The sequence below is a fragment of the Thamnophis sirtalis genome, unplaced genomic scaffold (assembly GCF_051295495.1).
Source record: "Thamnophis sirtalis isolate CommonGarterSnake01/CBP01778 unplaced genomic scaffold, rThaSir2_p1.2 scaffold_2, whole genome shotgun sequence".
Classification (NCBI taxonomy): Eukaryota; Metazoa; Chordata; class Lepidosauria; order Squamata; family Natricidae; genus Thamnophis; species Thamnophis sirtalis.
The window spans coordinates 144,748,562-144,772,731 of NW_028261382.1; the positions used below are offsets into that span (position 1 = coordinate 144,748,562).

The following is a 24,170-nucleotide window of genomic DNA, read 5'->3' on the forward strand; positions in this document are numbered from 1 at the left end:
GAATGCAGTTTTCCACTCATCCCCTTCTTTAATTCTGACCCGGTAATAGGCTTCTCGTAGATCTAACTTTGTGAAAACTTTTCCTTTACCCAGCTGGGCCAACATGTCCTTCATTAACGGTAATGGGTAGAGATTCTGGACACATACCATGTTCAGTTCTTAAAATTTACACACGAATGAAAGGAGCCATCTTTCTTTTCTCTGAATAAGACTGGAGCAGCAACTCGGGACCTAACGGGTTCAATGAATCCCCTTTCCAAATTTTTGTCAATGAATTTTCTCAATTCGTCCATTTCTCTAGGGGTCATTGAATAAATCTGAGGTTTAGGGAGTTTCACCCCAGGGAGAATATCAATGCTGCAGTCGGTGGCCCTGTGTGAGGGTAATTTATCAGAAGACTTCTCACTGAAAACATCTTTCAGGTCCCAGTACTCTCTCGGGATTTTTTCCTCCCCCTCAATCTTTTCTTGCCCTCTGGCTGCCAGGTTGGGGTCTGTCTTATTTGGTTCTGGAACCCCTCCTTCCTTCTCAGGGGGTGTAGCAGACTGGATGCACAACCAACCCTTTCTCCAATTTATGCGCGGGTTCCATTTACACAGCCAGGGTAATCCCAATATAAGGGGCCGGTCCATTCCTGGGGCTACAATAAAACATCGTCTCTTGGTGGGTTCCCATCCACATATCAATAGGCTCAGTTACAAAATGAGCAGGGCTCCCTCCCGCAATGGAACCAAGCAGCTGGCAAAAAGCGATTGGAACTTTTAAAATTTTAAGCTTCAATCCCAGTTTTTCTACTATTCCTGGGCTAATAATGCATCATGTGCATCAGGAATCTAAAAGAGCCAGCATTTTCTCTTGTGCTCCCGAAGAGGGCACTCTTAGCTCAACTGGAATAGTCATGGGTCCCGATCGGGAACTTACCAGAACTTACTTACTCATCATCAGATTTGGTTTCAGTCTCTTCTGAAGAGCTAGGGGAATCCTCTCCCCTCTCACTAGGGCGTAAACACTGAGAGGGTTCCTCCCCCTTCACAGCAGGTTCTTTTCTCTTGCTGGGAGGTTTTTCTAGTCTTTTCTCTCTCCGAGGGGGAAACTTTTGGGTCATCTTGATGCGGCAATTAACGGCGCGATGCCCCTCCTTCCCACAGCAGAAACACATGAAGGGTTTTGGTTTGCTTGCAGATCCACTTTTCCCTCCTTTCGGGGCTCCTGGGGTGTGTGTGGCAGGCGGGGATTTTTCGTTCTCACTCTCCTCCTGGTAATTCAGCCTGGCCAGGTCAATTTCCACATCAGCAGCCACTTCATACCAGGGTTGCAGTCTACGGGGGGGCTCCGGTTCACGCAGTGCTGGTAAATCTCTTTGTTTAACCCATCAGTGAAATGGCCTAACAACGCTTCTTCAGACCAACTCCTCATAAAAGCTGATAGCTCACGAAATTCTTGTATATAATCAGCTACTAGCCGTTTCCCCTGGGTAAGAGTTTTAAACTTAATTCTTGCTTTACGCTCTGTGAGGGATCATCAAAACATTTTCTCAAAGCAGCCATAAATCCATAATAGTCTCTCAGTAGGGGGGAATCAGCATTATGCAAGCCCACCATCCATGCCGCCGCTTTATTTTCCAAAGCCATCATAATAACTCTTACCTTTGCTTCATCAGTAACCAGTTCATCACCATACCTTTGCATATAATTCCATACTTGAACAATGAAGAACCCTAAATCCTTTGGTTCTCCCTCATATTTTACACTTAATGGGGGAACTTTAGCCATCTGGCGTCTGCAGGGAGGGGCCCCTCCTCTTGGAATGTTTCTAGCTGCTGTGATTGGAGTCAGCGCTGGGTCATCTTGTTCAGCTCCCCCTCCAGTCTCTCTCGGATCAAACAAGGTTTCTGTATACTTCCCTTCTGGTTCCTGGGTATCGGCTTCTCTCTCCAGACCACTCTCATGGGCTCGGTGCCTCTCCCACGCCCCTTCAAAGAGTTTCATCGCTTGGGACATCATAAGGTTCTCCTCCTCAGGGTCCCGCCAGTCAGCCATTGGTTGTCTGGGTCTCCTCATAGCAATTCCAGTCAGAGGTTCTTCAGGGTCCTCTTTCCATCCCACTCCCCAAGTCCATCTGGGTCAAACAGATCGTTCTTCCAAGTGCAGGTCAGCCATTCGCTCCGTCTCCAAAGGGCAGGCGGATGCAGCTGCTCCCATCTCTTCTTCTTGATCGCTGCCTTGGTGGGACATCCTTCAGGTTTTGGGTGCACCCCCCTCGGAAAGTGTCAGCTCCGTGGATGGGTACGAGATGAGATCCATCTTAATTTCAGGGCTGCTTCACTTAATAACCAAGAAAGAAACCACTCAACTCCATTTTGCAGAATTAAGAGTACTTTTACTGATTATAAGTAAATAGAAGCTAAGCAAAGCTGGATCTGAGCAAAAGCGTGCGCAAGCAATAAATATCAATACATGACCCATTCCCCTCCCCTTGGTAACCCCAGTCCATAGTACAATCCCATATCTCCACAGCTGTCAGGTGGGAGACATCTTCAAAAATCATCATCAGGTTGGTAGGCTGGACAGTTGGCCTTGACGGGAAACTCCTCTCCTTGCCACATGCGCAGTAGATGGTAAGAAACAACTTCCAATTAACAATCTTCCTGTACAGATTATTTCTCACACCCAAATACCATGCCCTCCCTCCCCGTTTCAATGGCAGCCGAAAAGCAAGCAGCAAGACAGAGACTGACAGAATGACCGAGCACCTTTCAATGTTAGTTGAAGTTCAAAAATCTTCCAGATCAGATTTGGGGGCAGGAAATGAGCAAAGAAGCCATTTTTAAGCATAGAAGCTGACTGGGTGACTTTGAGCCAGTCACTCTCTCTCAGCCCATTCGCCTCACTGGGTTATTGTTGTGGGGAAAATAGGAGGAAAAAGGAGTACTAGGTGTGTTCCCTGCCTTCTTTTATATATTTAAAAAGGCAGAATTAAAAAGAAACTTTGGCATCGGAGCTTTACTAAAGAAGCCCTTCATACGAAGCCTAATTATTTTTTATTACTGTAGTAGTATTAATTAATTAAATGTATATGTTGCCCAACTCCCAGTGACTCTTGGCAATTACAGTGCTCCAAGGATGAAATAAGAATTATATTTTGGGGCACTGAGATCAAACTCTTCCATCCCATCAGACTGCAATGGGACCACTAAAGTTGTATTTTTGTTCCTTTGGGTTATTAATGCTTTGAACAGCCTTCCCCATATATATGTGTTACATTTTCTCAAGACACGACTTGAGAAACATTCACAAATTATGTTTATATGCTTATTTTTATTTTCAAAACAAGTGGCAAAAGGACCAACTTTTTGTTCCAAATGTTTCTGTCTTAAATCTTCTTCCTGCTCCTCTTTGTTTTATCCTTCTTCAATTTTTTTCTTTCTTTTTGAAACATTGAGCATATTGCCCAGCAAACGTTCATCTTACTAACAAATAAAAATATAGTAATTAAAAATAAATTTTACATTACAAAAATATGGTAATAAAAATAGCTGCAGCCCCAGTTAATAGAGCTACCAATTTATTGTAAGTTTTGCTACTATCTTCAAATGATATGGGATGTTGACAATTGATACTCAAATATGGCCAAAGCAGGGGTGGGTGGCCGCTGATCTTACTACCAGTTCGCAACCCGCCCGCAATGTGCGCATGTGTTCAGTGTAAATTGTATCTAGTTATTCTACCCTCCTCTTAGAAATCTCTTCTGGAAACAATGGTACAAACAAGCTAGCAGCTATTTTGCTTTTATATATCTTACTTCAAACTCATCTCATTTTTTAGATATCACAGCAGGTAGCAGCACTTAGCTGATACTGGTTGATGTCAAAAAAGCTAAGCAAGGTCAAACCTGGTTAATATTTGGATGGGAGCATCCAGAAAATCTAAAAGTTTCAAAGTAGACTTGCAAAGTAAATGAAGCATTAAAAAAAACACCAAGAGGAGGCAGCAAATTAAATTTGTGTTATTACCAAGATAACAACATGAGTTTACTCATGTAATCATTAAGAGCTTGAAACTTACTTTATTTCTAGAAAGCTTATTCAATAATATATGTGGATGTGCTGGCTAAAGATTATGAGATGCAGATTAATGTGGTACAGACCCAATTGACAGCATATACCAGTCCCTGTATCACAGGCACTACACTTTAAATTCCAGCTGAAATAGTGACCCACTTTGCCATGTAAGTAAGCTTCTCAAACATGTCACACTGGCTTCTGTATGAGACAGATGTGGACTAGATGAGTCTTTAGCCTGCTTCCCCAAGGCTCCTTTTAGGGTTTACACATGGAGGATATATGATTAGAAAGGTTAAATTGAGCAAAGTGGATAAAGTATTTTAGCAGGAAGGTAGATTTTAACAGTTTGTAATGACTGCATCAATTTTTAGCAAATATATTTACAATTAAGATGGAAGGCAGTTTATCAGTGATAGTTTTCTCTAAATAATCTTGGAAAATAAAAACTATTGTAGAAAAGTTTTTCTATTCACTTGATTTTGCTTTTTCTCTTTTTTTAAAATAGAAACTAGCACAAAATTAGCAGCTAGGACCCCAGGGAATACTAATTACCCCATTTAAATTTAAAGATATACCCACATATGCTGCAGATGGAATGCTAAATTTAATTTCTACAAATCATAATTCCTACAAGCACTGGAAGCATGGTGATGGGGACAATTGAGATTTTTTCAAAACATCTAGAAGGTACATACTTCACGTTTCTATTTGTGAAGACCATTTAGAAAAAGAAAAAAAACTGAAATAGAAAACAAATGATGTAAGACAAGACTTTTTCAACCTGAGTAACATGGACTCCATAGGCCGGTCAATTTAGGGCTTTTAGCAATTGTACATAAATTGTCTATCCTTGCCTCCTGCCAAGGTATTGTTTGTCCTTACAGACTAGCCAGTGGTGGGTTCTGAAACTCGGTGCAACCGGTATGGTGCAACGGGGCCGGGAGTCCACCACACGCATGCGCGCATCCGTACTTACCACCCACAACGCTCCAGCTGCTCAGCGGAGCATTGTGTAGGCACCATACACTGCGTGCGCGTAAACCCCGATTGGTTCAAATACAGGTAAGGAGGATGGGTGGGCCCTCCAGAGCACTATACCAGAACAGGAGCTGGTGCTCCCAGCAGGCACTGGTACTGGTCGTATTCCACCACTGAGACTAGCCCAAATCCCTGGGATTTAATTTCTTTCAGTTTGTCCCTATTGATTCTTCTGTTGAAATCAGAGGTGATATTCTGCCGGTTCACCCAGGTTTGGGCTCCCCCCACCTGTCCAGACATCATCATGGATGCTCTGTGCATGCGCAGAAGGTTCTGCACATGTGCAGAAGTGCCATGTGCGAGTGAAGAAAGCAAGTGCATGTGTGTGCTCCTGGTTCTGAACCAGTAGCAAAGATAAGAGGAAACCATTACTGGTTCAAATGTCTTCAAAGTTCATTCCTCTCCTTCCAGCTTTTCTTGCAGATCTCCAGTAAAAGTTCTGCAGGTGAAAGAGATAAAAATTAACAAGGGCAGTTAATTTAGAAAGATCAAGTGTCCTGCTTCTACTCACCAATTACTTCCTCTTTTGCTGCCAACATGGCTCCCAATAAGTTTGAAACAGAAAGGCAGATGATGTAGAATCTCATGATCAGATAAATACTCAAGAGATTTCCCCTATATTTTGATGTATTTTTATTATAGCTAATTAAAAAAAAAACCCTCTCAAGAACTGGAAATGAAGACATCAAACTGAAAGACATTTTGCTTTCTGGATTTATCCCAGAGTAGATGATTTTTGATCTAAGATTATAGATCAGTTTTAGGTATGGTTTCAAAAGTATATCCCTATGCCCTGATTGGTTTGGGATGTTGGGATCATGTCTTATGGGACAAGAACTGATTATAATTATTTGTAGCAGCTGCCAATAACTGCAATTCTACATTATGGTTACAAGAGTAATCTCTCCCAAAGGAACATGGTTTACAAAATGAAAAGAGTTTACAGAGAGGAAAAAGATTATTGCCATAATAAAACTGATTCCTGAAATTATGGCATGATGCCACAAACTTCTCTTCATGCAAATAAATACAGCATATGGGGAGGTTTGCCAGAATATGTTTCCTCTGTGAATAAAAGCTTATGCCAAAAATCATATATGATCTCTTGACAAAAATCATAGATCGCCTATTGCATTTTTGCCCAATGAAACAAATTGCCCAATAGAGTTCTTCTGTGTTCCCTGCAGCATAGGTTGTTTGCAATGTCTCTCATGAGCTTTTAGTAGGGGAATTTCCCAGTATTTGTCTGAAGATACTAAAGCTTTAAACTGGCCTTTCAAATGCAAAGACATGCTCAGTCCTTCAGGGTTTGTCTGATACCAGTAGTAGCAGAAGCTATTTTGCAGGAGTCAATTAATTAATCAGCTCCCAGTAATAGACAACTGATCTACACTGTATCCTCAAGCTGAAAGACATTCAGAAATTGAGAATTCGGTCCATTTGGTTGATCTTTCTTAAAATGGAGTGTATTGCACTAGCCTGGTGTCTATTATGCCAGAAATGACAGGTTTTACTTTAAAATAGCCAAGTAAAGCTTATATGTGTTACATTCATGTAAAATATGAATGCTAAACATATACCTGATTTAATGTATATTTAATATATACCTGTAAAATGTATGTATGTATATATGTATATATGTATGTATGCATGTATGCATGTATGTATGTATAATGTATATAAAGCAAAACAGAAATGTATTATACCTAAGAAAGATATGTAGCACCCACTACATTGCTGAAGGGAGCTTGAGATCCAAGCAAGCTTTCTTGACAAACAGCATAACCACTTGGCAATGTTTGGCTACTGTTTACTCATTAGTAAACCTACCCCAATTATAATTTTTATTTGAATTTACAAAGAGAGAGAGGGGGGGGAGGGAGGGAGGGAGGGAGGGAGGCGCATTTACATTTCTCTGCAAACTAGAATGCAGAACAGAATTTTGCAAAGAACACAACACATACTAATGACTTTCTTGATGGCATTTAGAATACTAGTAGCAATTTTAGTCAAGTGCATGCCACTCCTAAAATCTGACTTGGGGAAAGTTAGTATTTACTTCCTGCACAGGACAACTTCAGAAAAGAAATCCTAAATTTAAAGGTGACGTTCCTTATAACCAAATGATCCTCTCAAATTTGGGGATCCTTTCATTGTTTCTTCATGAAAATGAGTAAAGGTCTGCTCAGAGTAATAAACCTAAGATGTGATTGATGGCTAAAGTGAACTGATGCTATTTTATTTCCCATCTCCTGCTCTGACTTCTCTTTAACATTGAGGTAACTGTCAAAAAATGGACCTAGCTATTATGGATGACAAGGGATAAATGCCTTGTGTTGTCCTCCAAAGGTTAAAGTTTACCAACTCAGTTGGAAGCCACACTCTCCAATAACCATTAATCCACTAAACTCCAGTAGGAGTGAACATATTTATTGCTGTAGTCACTAAAGGGTGAAATAAAGATTCGTTTTTAGTTAGGAACGCAAAGCTTTTTAGATCAATACAGACCCACTGTTGGAATCAATCTAAAGTTTGAAATTTTTAGGTAAAGATTTACAGGGTTATTTTTTGCACTGTTAATATTCTAAAGATAAAGGCTGGGAGGAGGAGAGATGAAAAAAAACAGTCTCATATTATATAATAATCAAATGGAAAAATACTCACAACTTCATAACGGACATCAACTATGCATCTAGCAAATGAATAAACCACCAGTAATGTGGCCCATAAATTTGCCAATAAACAGGTAAAGCCAAAATGCATTCATAAACCATCATCATAAAATAGTAGCTACAATCGCCTATTTAATAATATAAGTAATCAATAAACATTAATAATGGAATTGTTGCATTTTTTATTACTATGCATATTAAGCATTTCAATTATTTCTACTTAGTTTGATAGATAAATGTACACACATGGTTTATATTTGGTCTTGAGAAGAATATAGATTTGCTTTATAAAAATAAAAGTCACTGTTTCTCAGTCAACTGGGAATAGTTGGCTTGTTCTATCCCTTTATTGTTCATGTTTGAAGCATGTTTGCAATTTATTATGTAATTTCAGATCTGATAAAGTAATTGTCTGGCAAACCATGCAAAGTGTCTGAATTTGGAGTAGCAAAATAACTTAATAGATCAGTGTCTGTAAAGATATTACTAAATCTGGTTGAAATGTATTTGAATATTAGTAGCTCGGGTTCAAAGTTATGTTGTTGGTTTGAGCTCTGAGATTGGTGATTATTAAATCTCTTAGATGTGAGGCAGAACCCAAGTTATCATGAACATTACATGATCATTTAATACATTCCATGTATTAAATTCATTGTCATCAACAGTGCCAATGTCAACATGTATTCCTGAACCAAACAGGCATGTCCCAATTTCACATGGTGTAGGTATGTTTATATGCACTGTTTAATATAACTGAGAAAAAGAAAAGAAAATCATTGCTAGGCAAAAGGCAGCTTCCTCCACATGGCTTATAATGTTCTCATATTATAGACTGTAGCATATACCTTATTATGTCTATAAGATAAAAATTTATTGTAATCATTAAAGCATGTTTACCTGTTGCTCAATTATTACATAAAACAATCTTCCAACTCAACCAATCAAAAGAGAAACATTCTACTTAGCTCTCTGCAATCCCTCAATATGGTCTAACAATGCACAATGTAGCAGAATTATATGTTGAACATAAGCAAATATAGAGCTCAGGACCTGTATGGCCCACATTATGATATTTAATGATGAAAAACCCCAGAGTATAAAGGGGAATATATGAGGCTTTGATGAGGTAGCCCATACATCCAATGTGTGCATTGCCCAGACTTTTCTGAGAGGCAAGTCAGAAAGATTACAATTGAAGGACCCCCTGGATCCATCACTGTCAGTGAAGACACATGGGAAAGTAGAATGAATGCCTTTTACTGGCTTGAAATAACAGCTTTACAGATTTATACAAGTCTTTGAGGGCAGAAATAACCTGCCACCAGTTCTGCATACACTGGTGACCTCAAGGAAAAAAAGGTCTTTCACTTTTGGGATCCCAAATACAGTTAAATATTTTGAAGCCATTCCTTCAAGTGTTTTATATTCAATTAGTTATAAAGTGTTCATGCTACAGTAAGATAATGCATTTTACTTATCTATGTTAATTATTGACAGAATTTTTAGTGTTTCTTCCTTCTAAAAACATCATAATACATCTTAATACTGTTGATTATTGGGAGATTTTAAATTATAAGGTTATTCACAAATATTTTATTCAGTAGAGAGAAGCCAGTGCTGAAAGATGCAACCTGCTTACCAAAAATAATAAAAGGGCTGTACATTATCACTGCCTATCCTATACTCTCTGCAATTCCTTTAGAAGAACATCAAAATCAGTTAAAGAATTATCTATTTATCACTTTATATTTTTTATTTCATTATAAATCTGTAGAACTGTATAATGAAAACATTTACACTATAGTTGGAATTTATTACAACAGAAGAGCATCTAAGCCAGGCGCAATTAAATCCAGCCAAAACCAAACAGGTATGTAAGAATCTGTCAGATCCTTGATAACCTCTCTGTTTGTGTAGTCCTACAGAAGAATGTTTCACTTAATTATTTCATCTGTACTTACATTTTACAGGATACAGTATTGTGAGTTACCCTGAAATATCAATCTTATATTAACTAATCAGCAACAATTGTGTATGATGAGAACATGACAGAAGAGAAGTAAGCTTATACACACAACTCTTATAATTATATACAAAAACTTCTATGGGGTATAGCAATGGCTTCATAACTGGATGTCCAATTCAGCTATCCAGGCAATCGCCTCTGGTGTTTCATGCATATCTTCTAGGGAAACAGAGAATGCACATTGTGGGCAATCTTGCACAGTATGTTTAATAGTTTGCATATCAGCACCACAATTGCAAGAAGGGAACCCTCTATCCCCACTGATAGTCACATATCAATGCATTACGAAGAGAGCAGAAATGCACACATATTGATGCAACAGATTACTACTAAAATACACACCTCTTTTCTATGGCAACTGCTGGTGGAATAGATAGAAGGAATTCCAGAAACTGGACTCTCTCTACTTTGTTATTATTTCCAGCCCAAGAGAGTATCATGTAAACAGGTTCAGAGACCTGTTGTCATCAGAAAAACTCTAAAAGTTGACCAGAATTGAAATAAATTTGATATGATGAAAAAAGCTAGCAAAAGAAAGTTTATGCTATAAAGTGGTTCTGATCTTTTTTAGAGGACTGTGAAAATATCTACAGACCCCTCACATCCTGGACATAAATTGTTTCAACTTCTACCCTCAAAACGACAGTATAGAGCACTGCACACCAGAACAACTAGACACAAGGACAGTTTTTCCCGGAATGTCATCACTCTGTTAAACAACTAATTCCCACAACACTATATTTACTAAGATTGTATTACTATTATTATTATTCTCAGCCTTCCTAATACCTATCTCCCCCCCCCACTTTTGATTATAACCATGTTGCTTGTATCTTTACGATTTATATTGTTTTATTTGTTTCCTAGCATGATTTGATTGCTTATTAGTAACCTATGACTATCACTAAGTGTTGCATCTTATGATTCTTGATGAATGTATTTTTTTCTTTTATGTACCCTGAAAACATATGCACCAAAGACAAATTCCTTACGTGTCCAATCACACCTGGCCAATAAAGAATTCTATTATGAATTGAGAAGAAAACCATTCAATAAAATATTTCCTTAAATGTATCCTTATAGAAGAGCTGTTTGAACAGCACCATGGCTTGGAAACATGGTTACCTCTTCTGTTTCCTGCCTGATTAGAAGATCGAAAGTGGGACACAGGCAGTTCATCCTGTGCTTCCCGTCGCATGCGCACGCACACATACACACCCCAAATGTGCAGAGACACAACGTGAGGAGGGAGCAGAACCACACAGATGGTTACTTCTTCACACAAAAGAAAATGGGCTATAAGCTCTGCCAGTAAAGTGGCTGGAAAGAATTATAGAAGCAATACTTACTCTACATATTTTCCCTATATATTTGCTTAATATTTATGTATGACATTGTGAGCTGTTTTGTTCCTGACTTGGGACGGTTAAAGAAGTGCTGCAAAATGTAATTTCTGTGGTACTTTTTATATAGTTATATAATTCCTATGTTTTGGCTATTTGAACAATAGTAGTACTAATGTTTGCTTTTATTAGTAACCACACAAAATGTTTATTTTGGAATTATCTTTGTAATGCAAAGTATCACAACTGAAGCCATCAATTCATCACATCTAAGTTTGCAGCTGCCATGGGTCTATAATTATTTTTGGTCTCTCCTGACCAAAGTCCGATTTCAGCTGATGATTGGATCATGAACACTTCTATAAACCATTATCAATTGCCTAAGGGCATCCAGCTCTTCCAGTTTCTTACTGTAATTTACCTTTTTAAGAGTCCCATGGAAGTTGAACAATTCATTCTTTTTAAAGAAGTTAACCCACTCACTGGTTGTACAATTTTCTACACTGCTAAAGAACTATAATAATGTTATTTCCCATCTGCAATATTCATATATCAACTAAGAAAATAGCCAATATACTTCAGCTCTTCCCCCAATGAGATTAAACCAAGATAGTGTAAATGTTGGGTCCAAATATGCATAGAGTGGATATTTTAAGCTTTAATTCTAGTGTATTGTTGTTTTATTTTATTAACTTCCTACAGAGATAAAAACAACTTTATGTACAGTAAGTGGAGCAGGATTAGAATCTCCTTGTGACCGATGCCCCATCAGTTTTGAGGCATCGGTCACAAGGACTCAATACCTGTCATGGCTCCTTCACTTAACTCCCAATTAACAGTGCTCCCATACAGATTATTTCCCTCACCCAAATAACATGCATCCGGCCCTCCTCCAGAAAAAGGACGGTCACTCCTGCAGAAACGAAAGAACACAGAGAAACAAACGAACAACATAACATAGAAGAAAAAGGGGACGGGGAAAGAAAAAAGAAATCTATCGAGGTCAAGGCTTGTCCGGGTAGGCAGAATAGACTTTACGGAGAAGACGACGCGCCCGCACATGGGACTTATCGACCCATTCAGCATGAGACGGAGGGAAGTGCTTCCAGGCCACAAGGTATTGAACACAATTCCTAAGTTTCCTAGAGTCCAAATTCTCCTTAATCTCAAAATGCTGTTCACCCTCAATCAGGAGCGGGGTGGGAGGAGCTGTCAAAGGACCCTGCAATGGAGAAGCGCATTCTGGTTTCAAGAGATTGACATGAAACACCGGGTAAACACGGTGGAGATATTTAGGTAGTTCCAGACGTACGGATACAGGGTTGATGACCTTGATAATCGGGAACGGACCAACATATTTTGGGCCTAATTTCTTAGACTTTTGAGAGGTGCGGAGAAATTTGGTGGACAAATATACACGATCACCAACTTTATACTCCCTCGCCTTCACCCTCTTTTTATCTGCCTGTTTCTTATGTGCTTGATGTGCCGCATCCAGCGCTCGGTAAGCCAAAGGCCACATTTCTTGGAGCTGGTCACTCCACTCGGAAAGGGACAACACTTGCGGTTTCTCTCGAGGTATTTCTGGAATGGGCACAAAATCATGTCCGTACACCACTTTGAAGGGGGTAAACCCCGTGCTGCTGTGCACCGAGTTGTTTACGCCAGTGTTTTTCAACCACTGTGCCGCGGCACACTAGTGTGCCGCGGCACAGTGTGAGGTGTGCCGTGGGAAAAGCACTCGCCCCCCCCCGCTCCCCCCAAAAATCGTTTTTAAAATGCCTCTGTTGTCGCCCGGCGAATTCGTTTAATCTCCCGCCGCCGTCATCCCTTTCACCCGAACCAGAGCTAGGGCAAGCCCCGTGGCCGTTGCACGCGTGCGCGATCCGATTTTCTCCAGGGGACGACGAGCCCGAGGGAGGGAGCCGCGCAAGGGTGGGGTTTGTCATTGCAGGCTCTGGGCTGACCCTGCCTGAGAGCAGCTGCAGCTGCAAGCCAAAAGAAATTGAGAGGGAATGTGCACGTTGCGTGAAGGCGGCGGCTGCGGAGAAGGAAGCAGCCCGGTGTCGCTGCTCGCCTTTCCCGCTCTGCGTGGGAGAATGTGTGTGTGTGTGTGAGTGAGACAGAGAGAGAGAGAGGTAATTCTCCAGCCATTCTTCCCCTTTCCTACAACTGACATTGGTTTTTTTTTAAAAAAAATTGTGGCGGAGGCTGCTTGCCTCGTCTTTTGGGGCGGGAGAATTCCACATTAGCCAACGGTTTTTCCATGGTTAATCCTATTGCAAGTAGATTTAGTATTTTTTATTAGAGGCAAATAAACATGGCTTGCCTCGTCTTTTGGGGCGGGAGAATTCCACATTAGCCAACGGTTTTTCCATGGTTAACCCTATTGCAAGTAGATTTAGTATTTTTTATTAGAGGCAAATAAACGTGGCTTGCCTGTCTTTTGGGGCGGGAGGAGGGCTCTGCCATAATTCTACATTAGCCAACGGTTTTTCCATGCTAGAGCTAGAAGTGTTGTGTAAGCCCAATCTATATGAGAACCAATAGAAATTAGTGGATGAATTCAATAAAGCTAAACCATGGTTAACCATGTATAAATGTCTTGTGGAAACATTCCCATGTTGTCCTATTGCAAGTAGATTCGGGGTGTGTGTGTCAGGGTGGAAGGAAAATTGAAGTAACATTATAAGCACAGTTGTAGTTTTAGTAGTTTTATTTAGAGGCAATTTCACTTAATAACCAAGTTGCCAGTTCCAATTGTGGTTGCTAAATGAGGATTACCTGTATCTACATTTCTTCTGTAACTAGGTAATTATCTACTGGCCCCCTGCTTAAAGAGGAGACAAGTGCAGTAAGTACTGAGTGACAGTGAGACAGGAGCAGATACTGCAGTGATGGACAAGTTTTTGAAAAGGAAGGAACTGGAGTCTGAACAAAATTCGCAGCCAGATGAGAGCCCAAGTATGAGTGGGGATCAAAAGAAAGCAAAGATGGTTAGCTCAAGCAAATTCTCTGGCATAAGGCAATATAGCGAAAGCTATATTTCATTTGGATTTACTTTCACTGGAGATGCAAAGAAACCAACTCCACTGTGCGTGGTGTGTGGTGAAAAGCTATCTAACAGTGCTATGGTCCCAAGTAAACTTAAACGCCATCTCCAAACGAAACACCCTTCGCTTCAAAATAAGAATGCGGACTATTTTGTTCACCTGCGTGGAAACACGGAGAAACAGGCAACTTTACTGAAAAAAACCACAAAGGTAAATGAAAGAGCTCTTAAAGCTAGCTATCAAGTTGCTGAACTTATAGCCAAGTCAAAAAAGTCGCACACCGTGGCAGAGACATTAATACTTCCCGCCTGCAAAGCTATTGTAGAGGAGATGCTAGGACCTGAAGCAGCTAAGGAAATAGCCAAAGTCCCACTCTCAGACAACACAATTTCCAGACGTATTAATGACATGTCTGCAGACATCGAAAGTGTGGTTTTGGAAAAGATCCGTATCAGTGAGAAATTTGCATTGCAACTTGACGAGTCTACTGATATCAGTGGACATGCTCAACTTTTGGCCAATGTGCGTTTTGTGGATGGTGATGCAATTAGAGAAAACTTCTTTTTTTGCAAGGCATTGCCAGAAAAAACAACAGGAGAAGAAATTTTTCGGGTCACATCAGAATACCTTGAACAAGGAGGACTTAAGTGGGAAAACTGCACAAGTGTCTGCACCGATGGAGCTGCAGCCATGGTCGGGCGCACCAAAGGCTTTGTAAGCAGAGTGAAGGAAAGGAATCCAGATGTGATTGTTACACATTGTTTTTTACACCGTGAGGCCCTCGTAGCCAAGACTTTACCAGCAGACCTAGTTCCTGTGTTGGATGATGTTGTGCGCATGGTAAACTTTGTAAAGTCACGACCCGTGCAAAGTCGCATATTTGCAGCTTTGTGTGAGGAGATGGGAGCGAAGCATAAAACCTTGCTCTTTCATACGGAGGTCCGGTGGTTGTCGCGTGGCAAGGTCTTGGTTCGTGTGTATGAGCTGCGGGAGGAACTTAAAGTGTTTCTGACAAATGAGAGGTCAGATTACGCAAAGCTGCTTGCAAGTGATGAGTGGTGTGCAAGGCTGGCATACCTGGCAGATATTTTTCATCATCTGAATGAACTGAACACACGAATGCAAGGCCGAAATGAAAACCTGCTTACAAGTGCAGATAAAATAAATGGATTCCGTTCAAAGGTGCAACTCTGGCATCAACACGTAGAAAGTGGCAATCTTGAAATGTTCACACTCACCAAGCAATGGCAAAGTGTTCACACTGCTGCACTGTGTGAGATAATAGTTAAACATTTAAAAACTCTCGAGGAGAAGTTGTCATTTTATTTCTCTTCAGTCTCCACTGAATGCCTTGACTGGGTTAGGGACCCTTTTAGCTCAGCATCAATTGGTGGAAAGGACATGACTTTACAGGAGCAGGAGGAACTAACTGAACTGAGACAAAATCGTGGTTTCAAGCTAAGATTTGCTGATCTACCTTTGGACAGTTTTTGGTTGGATACTGCCAAGGAGTTCCCCGTTCTGGCAAACAAAGCTATTTTGACATTGCTCCCATTTTCCACTACATATCTGTGTGAGATGAGCTTTTCAAGCCTGACTGCTATAAAAACTAAAGACAGAGAGAGACTGAGAGCTGTTGATGAAGAGCTACGTGTGTGTCTTTCTTCGATTCCTGCCAGAATATCAGCTTTGTGTTCAGAAAAACAGGCCCAGGTTTCGCACTAACAGAAATATGAACAATTATAAAATAATAATTAATAATAATTAAATAATAATTATAATAATTAATAATAATAATAAATAATAATTTCTTTTTGTTTATTTGATTCCTATTCAAGAGAATTACTTTATACATAGTCAATATAGGCACAGAGTTAAATTTTTTTAACATTTTCTAATGGTGGTGTGCCTCGTGATTTTTTTCATGAAAAAAGTGTGCCTTTGCACAAAAAAGGTTGAAAAACACTGGTTTACGCCACCTCAGCATGAGGCAACAATTCCACCAATTATCCTGTTGGTAATTGACAGTTCCAGCACTGTATTAGTCCTCTCACAAGCCCCATTAGTTTGAGGGTGGTGGGCGGAGCTTAAGCCCTGGGCGGGGCCTATCAACTTCAGAAACTCTTTCCAAAACAAGGAGGTGAATTGGACCCCCCTATCTGAGATTATGCGGTCCGGTACCCCATGCAGATGATAGATATGGGAGATGAACAACTTGGCCAGGGATTTAGCGGAAGGGATCTTGGAACAAGGAACAAAATGAACTTGCTTGGAGAACAAGTCGGTAACCACCCAAATCACTGTATTTCCTTGACTTTCTGGTAATTCAGCAATGAAATCCATAGAGATTTCCTTCCACGGTGCCTCAGGACGGGCCACTGCCTGGAACAATCCTTGAGGCTTACCTGGTGGTCGTTTTGCCACAGCACAAGTGGGGCAACTAGCCACATAAGATTCAATGTCTTTTTTCAATGAGGGCCACCAAAATTGTCTCTTGAAGAGATGCAGGGTTTTCACAAACCCCAAATGTCCAGCCATGCGTGAGTCATGTGCACGTTGTAGGACCATGGTTCTAATAGTTGCAGGAACATACAATTTAACACCAATCCAAGCCAGGCCATCCTTCATGGTGCATTCATCTCTGTGTTAGCGAAACCACTCATCAATTTCAAGAGCTTCCTTGAGCTTTGCCACCAGGTCCTGTGTGACCTCCAAATTGGAAGTGGTTTGGCTTCTAGTGACAACCGGAACAGCGAGGCTTCTTGTTGGCATGACAGGTTGGACAACACTAAGCTTTGAACTGTTATATTGAGGCAGTCTGGACAAAGCATCAGCCATAAAATGTTTCCCTCCTGGGATATATTTTAAAGTGAAATTGAATCTATTGAAATGTTGTACCCACCTCATTTGTTTGGGGGATAGTTTTCAGGGTTTTTTTTAATGCTTCCAAGTTTTTGTAATCAGTCCATACCTCAAAAGGGTGTTTAGCCCCCTCCAAAAAATGACGCCAGGTCATCAAGGCCTACCAAACAGCAAAAGCTTCCTTCTCCCAAATAGTCCATCATCTCTCAGTCTCTGTTAGCTTTCGAGAGGTGTTAGCGCAGGGTTGCAACTTCCCATGTGCATTCGTTTGAAGTAGCATCGCCCCTACCGCAACATCACTAGCATGTGCCTGGACCACAAAAGGTGAATCCATGTCCGGGTGTTTCAGGACTGTTTCAGCTGCAAACAGGCGTTTTAATTTCTTGAACGCAGCTTGGCATTCCATAGTCCAGTGCAAGGGTTTACCCGGTTTGGGCTTCGCCCCCCCCCTTGATTTCAGGAGGTTTGTAATTGGCAAAGCAATCTTGGCAAAAGAAGGAATAAATTGATGATAGAAATTAGCAAAACCTAAGAAACTTTGCAATTGCTTGCGCATGTGGGGGGCCGCCCATTCGGTGACTGCTTTGACCTTTGCTGGGTCCATTTCTATCCCCTCGTGGGATATGCAATACCCCAGATAATCCACCTTCTCTTGATGAAATTCGCATTTAGATAATTTAGCATACAGTTCTGCTGCACGAAGCTTTTTGAGCACTGTGCAAACAAGCTTCACGTGTTCTTCACGTGTTTCCATGTAAATAAGGATATCGTTTAGGTAGACCATCACGCCTTTGTAAAGGTGATCATGTAAAACCTCATTTATCAGTTGCATGAATACGGCTGGCGCCCCCTGCAGCCCAAATGGCATAACTCGAAATTGGAAACAACCAAGAGAGCAATTAAACACAGTTTTCCACTCATCCCCTTCCTTAATTCTGACCCGGTTGTAGGCCTTTCGTAGATCCAATTTTGTGAAAATCTTCCCTTTGCCCAATTGGGCTAGCATGTCCTTCATCAGTGGCAAAGGGTAGACATTTTGGACACAAACTCCGTTCAGGTTTTTAAAATTAACACAGAGATGAAAGGAGCCATCTTTCTTTTCTCTGAATAAGACCGGTGCAGCCACTCGGGGTCTAGCTGGTTCAATGAAACCCCTTTCAAAAATTTTGTCAATGAATTTTCTCAATTCGTCCATTTCCCTAGGGGTCATTGAGTAAATTTGGGGCTTAGGGAGTTTTACTCCAGGTAGAATGTTAATGCTGCAATCGGTGGGTCTGTGTGAGGGCAACTTATCTGAGGATTTTTCACTGAAAACATCTTTCAGGTCCCAGTATTCTTTTGGGATTTTTTCCTCCCCTTCAATTTTTTTCTGCCCTCTGGCTGCTAGGTTGGGGTCAGAATTATTGGGTTTTGGAACCCCTTCATCCCTTTCAGGGGGCGTGGCAGACCAGATGCATAAACAACCTTTCCTCCAATTTATGTGTGGGTTCCATTTACGCAACCAGGGCAATCCTAGTATATGGGGTCGGTCCATCCCTGGAGTTACAATAAAACATCCACCTCTCAATAGGTTCAGTCACAAAATGAGCAGGGCTCCCTTCCACAATAGAGCCATCCAATTGGCAAAATGCAATTGGGATTTTCAAGGTTTTTAGCTTTAATCCCAATTTCTCTACTATTTCTGGGCTCATAATGCAGCGTGTACAACCAGAATCTAAAAGAGCTAGAATTTTCTCCTGTGCGTCAGAAGAGGGCATTCTAAGCTCAACTTGGATAGTCATGGGCGCCGAACGGGAACTTACCCAGTGTCCCTCTTCATCAGAGTCACTTTCTTCCTAAAAGCTGGGGGTGTCGTCTCCTCCCTCCACAGGGTTGAAACGCTGAGAAGGATCCTCCCCTTTCAAGGCAGGTTCTTTCTTCCTGCTGGGAGGTTTCTCCAGCCTCTTCTCTTTCCGAGGGGGTGGGGTATTTTGGCTTATCTTGACCCGGAAATTCATGGCACGATGCCCCTCCTTCCCACAGCAGAAACACATAAAAGGCTTGGGTTTGCTTGCGGAACTCTTGGGAGGGGGATTGGCAGGGGGGATTCTTCACCCTCACCTTCCCCTTTGTAATTCAGCCTAGCTAGGTCAATTTCCACATCAGCGGCTGCTTCATACCAGGGTTGCAATCTACAGGGAGGTCTTCTGTTCACACAATGCTGGTAAATCTCTTTATTCAACCCATCAGCGAAATGGTCTAGCAATGCTTCTTCAGACCACCCCTTCATGTAAGCTGACAGCTCCTGAAATTCTTGTACATACTCAGCTACTGGCCGTTTTCCCTGCCGAAGAGTTGTAAATTTAATTCTGGCTCTTCGCTCTGTGAGGGGGTCATTAAAGCGTTTCCTCAAAGCGGCCATAAACCCATTAAAGTCTCTCAAAAGTGGGGCGTCGGCATTGTGCAACCCCACCATCCAATCTGCTGCCTTTTTCTCCAAAGCCATTATTATAACCTTAGCTTCATCAGAACCCAGTTCATTGCCATACATCTGCATATAATTCCACACTTGAATAAGAAATAGGCCAAGTTCTTTAGGTTCTCCCCCATATTTTACACCTAAAGGAGGAACCTTAGCCATCCGGTGTCTGCGAGCCCCCCCCCCTTTTTGGAATGTCTCTGGCTGCAGGGATCGGGGTCCGCGCTGGGTCACCTAGTTCAACTCCCCCTTCGGCCCCTCTAACCTCTTTCAGATCAGGCAAAGTATATCTTCTCTCTGTCTCTGCCTCAATTCCTCTCTCCATATCACTCTCCCGAGTCCGGCGTCTCTCCCACGCCCCCTTGAGAAGTTTCATGGCTTGGGACATCACAAGATTTTCCTCCTCAGGATCTCGCCAGTCCGCTGCTGGTTTTCTGGGTCTCCTCACAGTAATCCTAGTCAACGGTTCTTCAGGATCTTCTTTCTGTCCCACTCCCCAAGTCCACCTAGGTCGAACAGATGGTTCCTCGACCTGCAGGTCAGCCAACAGCTCCGTCACCGAAGGGCCTGCGGCCGCTCCCATATCTTCCTCTTGATCACTGCCCTGGTGGGACATTCTTCAGCATTGGGTGCACCCTCCTTGGAAGGTGTTAGCTCCGGGATGGGTGCGAGGTTGAGATCCAGCTTAATGTCAAGGCTCCTTCACTTAATAACCAAAAAAGAAACCACTCAACTCCATTTTGCAGAATTAAGTGTACTTTTACTGATTACAAGTAATAAGAAGCTAAGCGAAGCTGGATCTGAGCAAAAGAGCATGAAAGCAAATGGATATCAATACATGATTCATTCTCCTCCCCTTGGTACCCCAGTCCATAGTCCAATCGTATATCTCCACAGCTGTCAGGTGGGAGACATCTTCAAAAAGCATCATCAGGTTGGTATGCTGGACAGTTGGCCTTGGCGGGAAACTCACCTCCTTCCACATGCGCAAACGAATGGTGAGAACAACTCCCAATTAACAGTCCTCCCATACAGATTATTTCCCTCACCCAAATACCATGCCCCCCCTCACTGTTTCAATGGGAGCCGAAAAGCAAGCAGCAAAACAGAGGCTGACAATACTATTAGAAAGGTTTCTATCAGTATGTACACACTGAGTTGGGTTTCATTTTATGTGCCTTTCCCGTTTACTTGGTTTACACTGAATGCATTTTTTAATTTATTCTTCTAATTAAAAATATTTAAACATTGAAAGCATTTTAAGTACTTGCATTTGCAAATCAAATTGACACTATTTAGATACATTTCCTACTGGAAAAAGTTAAGAATTCCACTTCTTCCCTTGCATTTCTTTGTATTGATATATTTTTAAATACTCAGATTTATTATTATATAGATTTATTTTTACCATAAACATATCTTTTCCTCTTTGCTTTTATATGTATTTGCTGGCTCCATGTTTTATCTAAGACTTTGCAGATGGTGATCTGCTTCCCTAGGGTTTTTTATAGCTATATTATTTTCAAAAACATTTCAAAAATATTTGAAAAAGGATTACATTAGTTTATCAAACAAACCCAACAGGTTTTAAAGCAAGTCTACACTGAAGGCTATAATGTTGCCAGTCTTGCAATAAACCAGGCTTTTATTAGTAACCACATTTTTTTAAAAAAAAATGCCCGTAAAAATTAACAAGGGGAATTTCAATTTTTCGAAAGGATTTTTTTTTTTGATAATTCCCATTTTTATCTCCAACCATTACGGAGTTATAGGGAACTAACCATTTAACCTGATGCAATTCCACTTCTGGATGGGATAATATTGAGTTTGAGGGAGGTTTTTCCTTCAACTTAGCATAGTTGAGAATATTTAATAAGGAAATATACCTGCACAGCAAAACTTCATATTTCCATGGGGCTAACAAACATTTACAACAAAGGGGGATAGTAACATCTTCTCCATTCATTTGCAGTACCACATATAATTTCTTATAAATCATCCAGGGAAGAAAGTTCAGCCTTGTAGCTTCCTACAGAGCAAATATTGGTGAGTGAAAACACTCTAAAACAAGTTTACTTGCCACAACTCTATTGCCACAACAATGTATTTGCAAAAAATCTTATTTTTTGCAAATACATTATAGGAAAAAATATCCTTCTGGGTTCAATTCCAAGTGGGAAAAAAGACACTGGAAACATGGAGGCTGTTTGGAAAGATGGTTTAATGGTGGACAGGATCACATGGCTTGAGATCCTAAACAAGATCACATTGTTTGAGCTTCTGAGCAGAATCCCGTGGCTTGAGTTCCTGAGCAGAAAAAGGCCCGAGATGCTGAGAGAACCTGTGTTTTATACAGTGACGTGCGGTGAGGTTTATGCCTGGTGAGGCTCAGCTGGGCATCCTTTTGCGAAGCAGGGCAGCGTTCGGCCTTGGCGGTGGGGGGGGGGGAATTTGCATCGCGGGAGCCACCAAGCGCCCAGGTCTGCAGCAAAGGCGCTTGGCGGCTCCCACGATGCAAAGTGCCCCGCCGCCCACCCGCTGACCCGGCCTGCGGCCACTGCTTCTCCAAGCTCCGCCGCTGGAAGTCTCGGATCGCCTCTGGGGGAAAGCTGAGTGAGAAGCGGAGCGAAGCTTCTCCGTGGCCTCCCGGCTCTGCGCAGCTTGTTTTAAGACATAAAACAATACATAAGTAAAAATAGTACACAACATTCATCATTCAGGTGGGGACGGATTAGTGCCTCTTTTCCATCTGAACTTCTTTGCCTTTTAACTCTTTCTTAACTTTTAGAAGGCGAAAAATTCCTTATGGAAAAGAGGTCCCGAGTTCTCTCGCCTCCTGCTTTGGTTAACACTAAGCAGACACCAAGCCACTGTGACCTGGAATCTGGTAGCAACTATCTTGGCTTTAATTATTTAAAAAAAAATATTTAAATTTCTTTTCTTTTCCTGAGGAGAGTGGTGAGGCTCCGCCTCCCTTGCCTCTAGTGACTGCATGTCCCTGGTTTTATACTCTCTGTTGGGCCCTACCTTTCTGTTTTCTGTTCCTGTGTAAGAAATGTATCCCATTGGCTTTCAGACTCCCAAGGGGCAGGGGTCTTAGCTAAGCTGTCTTGTGTCACATTAAGGATGGTTCTATTGGTTTCTTGAAGCTTTGATTAAGAATAGGAAGCAGTAAAGCCTAGAGAAGCTAAATCTCTCCTTTAAATATTATCCACTAAAAGTAATATGAATACAAATTCAAGAAGAATAAACAATACAATCAGAAAAATATTTGTATTTGCATGATTTAAATAAGATGATTTGAAAATATTTTAAAAGTTATTTGCCCCAAATAGCCAAAAAATGGTTACACAATTATTTGTTTCACAAAACTAAAATCTTAAATTCTGAGTTGGAAGGTTTTGAAATTGATAGTCATTCAAAAGTGATTTTAAACTGTATCGCAAATCTTGGCCTAATATGTAAATTTTTAGTGTCACTCAAAGGTAAGACAATCCAGCTATATTTAACCCTTAAATCTATGAACATAAAACTACCAATGCATCATTAAGCACAAGTGGCATGAAAACCTTTATGACCAAAGAGACTATCTGGAGGTCCTTGTGAGGAAGAATAATAGGAGCTTGGGCCCTTCTCCATTCCCCTTGCACTATGCATTCCCAGTTCCCAGCTTGCTTTGCCTTCCTTGTTCCTCCTGGCAGCCAAAGCAGAAATGGCTATGGAAAGAGCAGTGCTGCAGGGAGGCAATTGGACCCCCACAGATTACTGAACCCCCTCAGGCTCTTCCTGCATGCAACACTGAGTGTTCAACTACAAAAAACTTGTTCCCTTTTCTTTTGGAGAATGACTTTCTGACCACTCTACTTTGATCCCACCTCAGCCTGCCTCAACAGCAGGCTTGCCCCAAGATGAAGGATGACTTCCATAAAATGGTGAATACCTTATCTTGGAGCTTGGACAGGGATTATTTGTGGATGGACTCTTAGGGTGTTTTTTTTTTACATTAGGTCTTAATCTTGGGAACTTTTATTTTTAATTTGGTCTTCTGCTTCCAATACTCTGGGTCATGCAACCAAAACCCATTTCAGCTAAATAACAAGGAATAAATGCTAAAAAGGCATACACCATATTATGTGATTCTCAATAACATATAGAAAAAAAGAATCTATTACTCTTTTCAGATCTGTAAGTATCTTATTTTGCAGCAAAATCAAAAACAAATACTTTAATAGCAATAGCACTTAGACTTATATACTGCTTCACAGTGCTTTACAACAGAATGGTTTACAGAGTCAGCACATTTCCCCCAACAATCTGGATCCTTATATTACTAGATGGTTAATCAACCTTGAGTCGGTCAGGATTTAAGAAATCGAACTCCTGACAATGTGAGAAGTTAGCTTGCAATACTCCATTCTAACCACCGTGCCACCACAGCTCTAATTTAATTATTTACAACTACACTATATTGGAGCAGATAGACACTATACTTTGAAGACCTAATAGTATATATATATATATATACACCACAGTCATCAATGGTCCATCCTTACTGGTCCTGCCATCACCTATGGGTTAAAGCAGTGCTCCTTAACCTTTCTGGCACCAGGGGCTGGTTTCGTGGAAGATAGCTTTCCATGCACGAAGGGGTGTGT

General features: G+C 41.1%; 1 protein-coding gene across 1 annotated transcript; it reads left to right on the top strand.

Moving 5' to 3' along the window:
• Positions 1-14,039: 14,039 nt before the first annotated feature.
• Positions 14,040-15,920, top strand: LOC148049217 (zinc finger BED domain-containing protein 5-like). The gene has a single exon (XM_087703579.1). The coding sequence runs from the start codon at positions 14,040-14,042 to the stop codon at positions 15,918-15,920; it is 1,881 nt and encodes a 626-aa protein (XP_087559705.1).
• Positions 15,921-24,170: the final 8,250 nt, after the last annotated feature.

What these genes read in the sequence shown, in the direction of transcription:
- LOC148049217 (XM_087703579.1), top strand. Translation starts at nt 14,040, where the DNA reads ATGGACAAGTTTTTGAAAAGGAAGGAACTGGAGTCTGAACAAAATTCG.